This window comes from Danio rerio, chromosome 10 (assembly GCF_052040795.2).
Source record: "Danio rerio strain M-AB ecotype USA chromosome 10, GRCz13ab, whole genome shotgun sequence".
In the NCBI taxonomy this organism is placed as follows: domain Eukaryota; kingdom Metazoa; phylum Chordata; class Actinopteri; order Cypriniformes; family Danionidae; genus Danio; species Danio rerio.
In genome coordinates, this window is record NC_141030.1 from 49,455,001 (window position 1) to 49,457,500 (window position 2,500).

General features: G+C 44.3%; 1 protein-coding gene across 2 annotated transcripts in view; it reads left to right on the top strand.

The window, feature by feature from the left end:
* The window catches only part of mphosph9 (M-phase phosphoprotein 9), a 28,968-nt gene that overhangs the window by 21,243 nt on the left and 5,225 nt on the right, over nucleotides 1–2,500 (top strand). The window contains exons 18-20 of one of the 2 annotated variants that reach the window (XM_087271296.1): nucleotides 1–46; nucleotides 1,454–1,573; nucleotides 1,784–1,904. The exon at nucleotides 1–46 is cut by the window's left edge and continues 100 nt beyond it. In XM_087271296.1, coding sequence (XP_087127422.1) covers nucleotides 1–46; nucleotides 1,454–1,573; nucleotides 1,784–1,904 — 287 coding nt within the window. The remainder of the gene's footprint in view (nucleotides 47–1,453; nucleotides 1,574–1,783; nucleotides 1,905–2,500) is intronic. The other variant, XM_087271297.1, reaches the window with a different exon arrangement.

The following is a 2,500-nucleotide window of genomic DNA, read 5'->3' on the forward strand; positions in this document are numbered from 1 at the left end:
GCCACTGACGGACGAGCACTGAGCACACACACACGCAGCAGCGCCAGTACGACACACACACACATGCAGCAGTGCCAGACACACAACAGTAGGGATTAAAGGGAAAGTTCACCCTAAAATCATCATTTATGTGTTTTAAATTGTTGAAAAAATGCTGAATTCCTGTCACCATCGACTTCAATAGCATTAGCTTTTCCTTCTATGTAAGTCAATGGTTACCGGTTTTCAACATTCCTCAAAATATCTTCTTCAGTGTTGATCAGATGAAGGGAACTGAAAGAGCTTTGTAAATAGTAAATGTTGATTTTGGGGAGATCTGTCACATTCAGCTGGGATTTTCCTTGACTCAGTTTCATGAAAGCAGGCTAAATTAAGCTGAACTAAGTTACTTTGGAGATTTATTATTTGCAGCTAGCCTGATCCAGAGCCAGGCTAAGACTAATGCTAATCCTAGTGATTCATCTGTTAGTTTCACTCTGAATCATGCAAGAGTTTAAAGTGTTTTACAGTCATTCTGTGTCCTTGACCATTTACATATAAATAACAACTGTTAGAAGAAAAACAACGTATGAGGATTAACATATCCTTAACATAACCTCAACATAACCAGAACATAACCTCAACATAACCAGAACATAACCTCAACATAACCAGAACATAACCAGAACATAACCTCAACATAACCTCAACATAACCAGAACATAACCTCAACATAACCTCAACATAACCAGAACATAACCTCAACATAACCAGAACATAACCTCAACATAACCAGAACATAACCTCAACATAACCAGAACATAACCTCAACATAACCAGAACATAACCTCAACATAACCAGAACATAACCTCAACATAACCAGAACATAACCAGAACATAACCTCAACATAACCAGAACATAACCTCAACATAACCAGAACATAACCTCAACATAACCAGAACATAACCTCAACATAACCAGAACATAACCTCAACATAACCAGAACATAACCTCAACATAACCAGAACATAACCTCAACATAACCAGAACATAACCTCAACATAACCAGAACATAACCTCAACATAACCAGAACATAACCTCAACATGTCCTTAACATATACTCAACATATGCTTAATATAACAACAACATATCTTTAACATAACCTCAACATGTCCTTATTATAACCAGAATATAACCTCAACATATTCTTAATATAACCTTAACGTAACCAGAACGTAACCTCAACCTCAACGTAACCGGAGTGTAACCTCAACATATAATCAGAATATAACTTCAACATGTTTTTAACATAACTAAAACATAGCCTCAACCTTTGTGAGCAGAAGAGACATAAATAATGAAAACATGAATAAATCTCACTGAGCGCAGCTACTGAACAGGAGTGTGCAGATACAGGCTGTGTATCATCTCTCTCTGTGTGTGTGTGTGTGTGTGTGTGTGTGTGTTCAGGGTTGGCGAGGCGGAGGCCCACAGTGGTGTTTATGGAGGAGCGCAGTGGTTCTCCTGAGGGCCACAGATCCTCATCACTGCCCCCCCGCGCACAGAGAGCCCTGCCCGCTAGCACACCCAGTGAGGACACACTAAAACGCACACACACACACCGCTAACACACACACACGCCGCTAACACACACACACGCCGCTAACACACACACACGCCGCTAACACACACATAATGTATGAAAACATTATTTATACTTCTGACATGCTGAAATACACATACAATTACTCCTGACTTTAATTCAAGTGTGTGTGTGTGTGTGTGTGTTTTTAATGTCAGCAAAGCGGGACACACTGCTCACGCCTTTGTCTGCCAAGTCCAGCCCGAAGCGCTGCCCGTCAGAGAACTTCTCCACGGCGTTCGGCCGCCCTCTTCCCTCCCATGAGCACTTGCAGAACAGGTAAAGCATCTGTCTGACCCTCTGTCTGTCTGACCCACTGTCTGTCCGCCCCACTGCCTGTCTGACCCTCTGTCTGTCTGACCAACTGTCTGTCCGCCCCACTGTCCGTCTGACCCACTGTTTGTCTGACCCACTGTCCATCTGATCCAATCTCCATCTGACCCACTTTCCATCTGACCCACTCTCCATCTGACCCACTCTCCATCTGACCCACTCTCCATCTGATCCACTCTTCGTCTGACCCACTGTCCGTCTAACCCACTCTCCATCTGATCCACTCTCCATCTGATCCACTCTCCATCTGACCCACTCTCCATCTGATCCACTCTCCATCTGACCCACTCTCCATCTGATCCACTCTCCATCTGACCCACTCTCCATCTGATCCACTCTCCATCTGACCCACTTTCCATCTGACCCACTCTCCATCTGACCCACTCTCCATCTGACCCACTCTCCATCTGACCCACTCTCCATCTGATCCACTCTCCATCTGACCCACTCTCCATCTGATCCACTCTCCATCTGACCCACTTTCCATCTGACCCACTCTCCATCTGACCCACTCTCCATCTGACCCACTCTCCATCTGACCC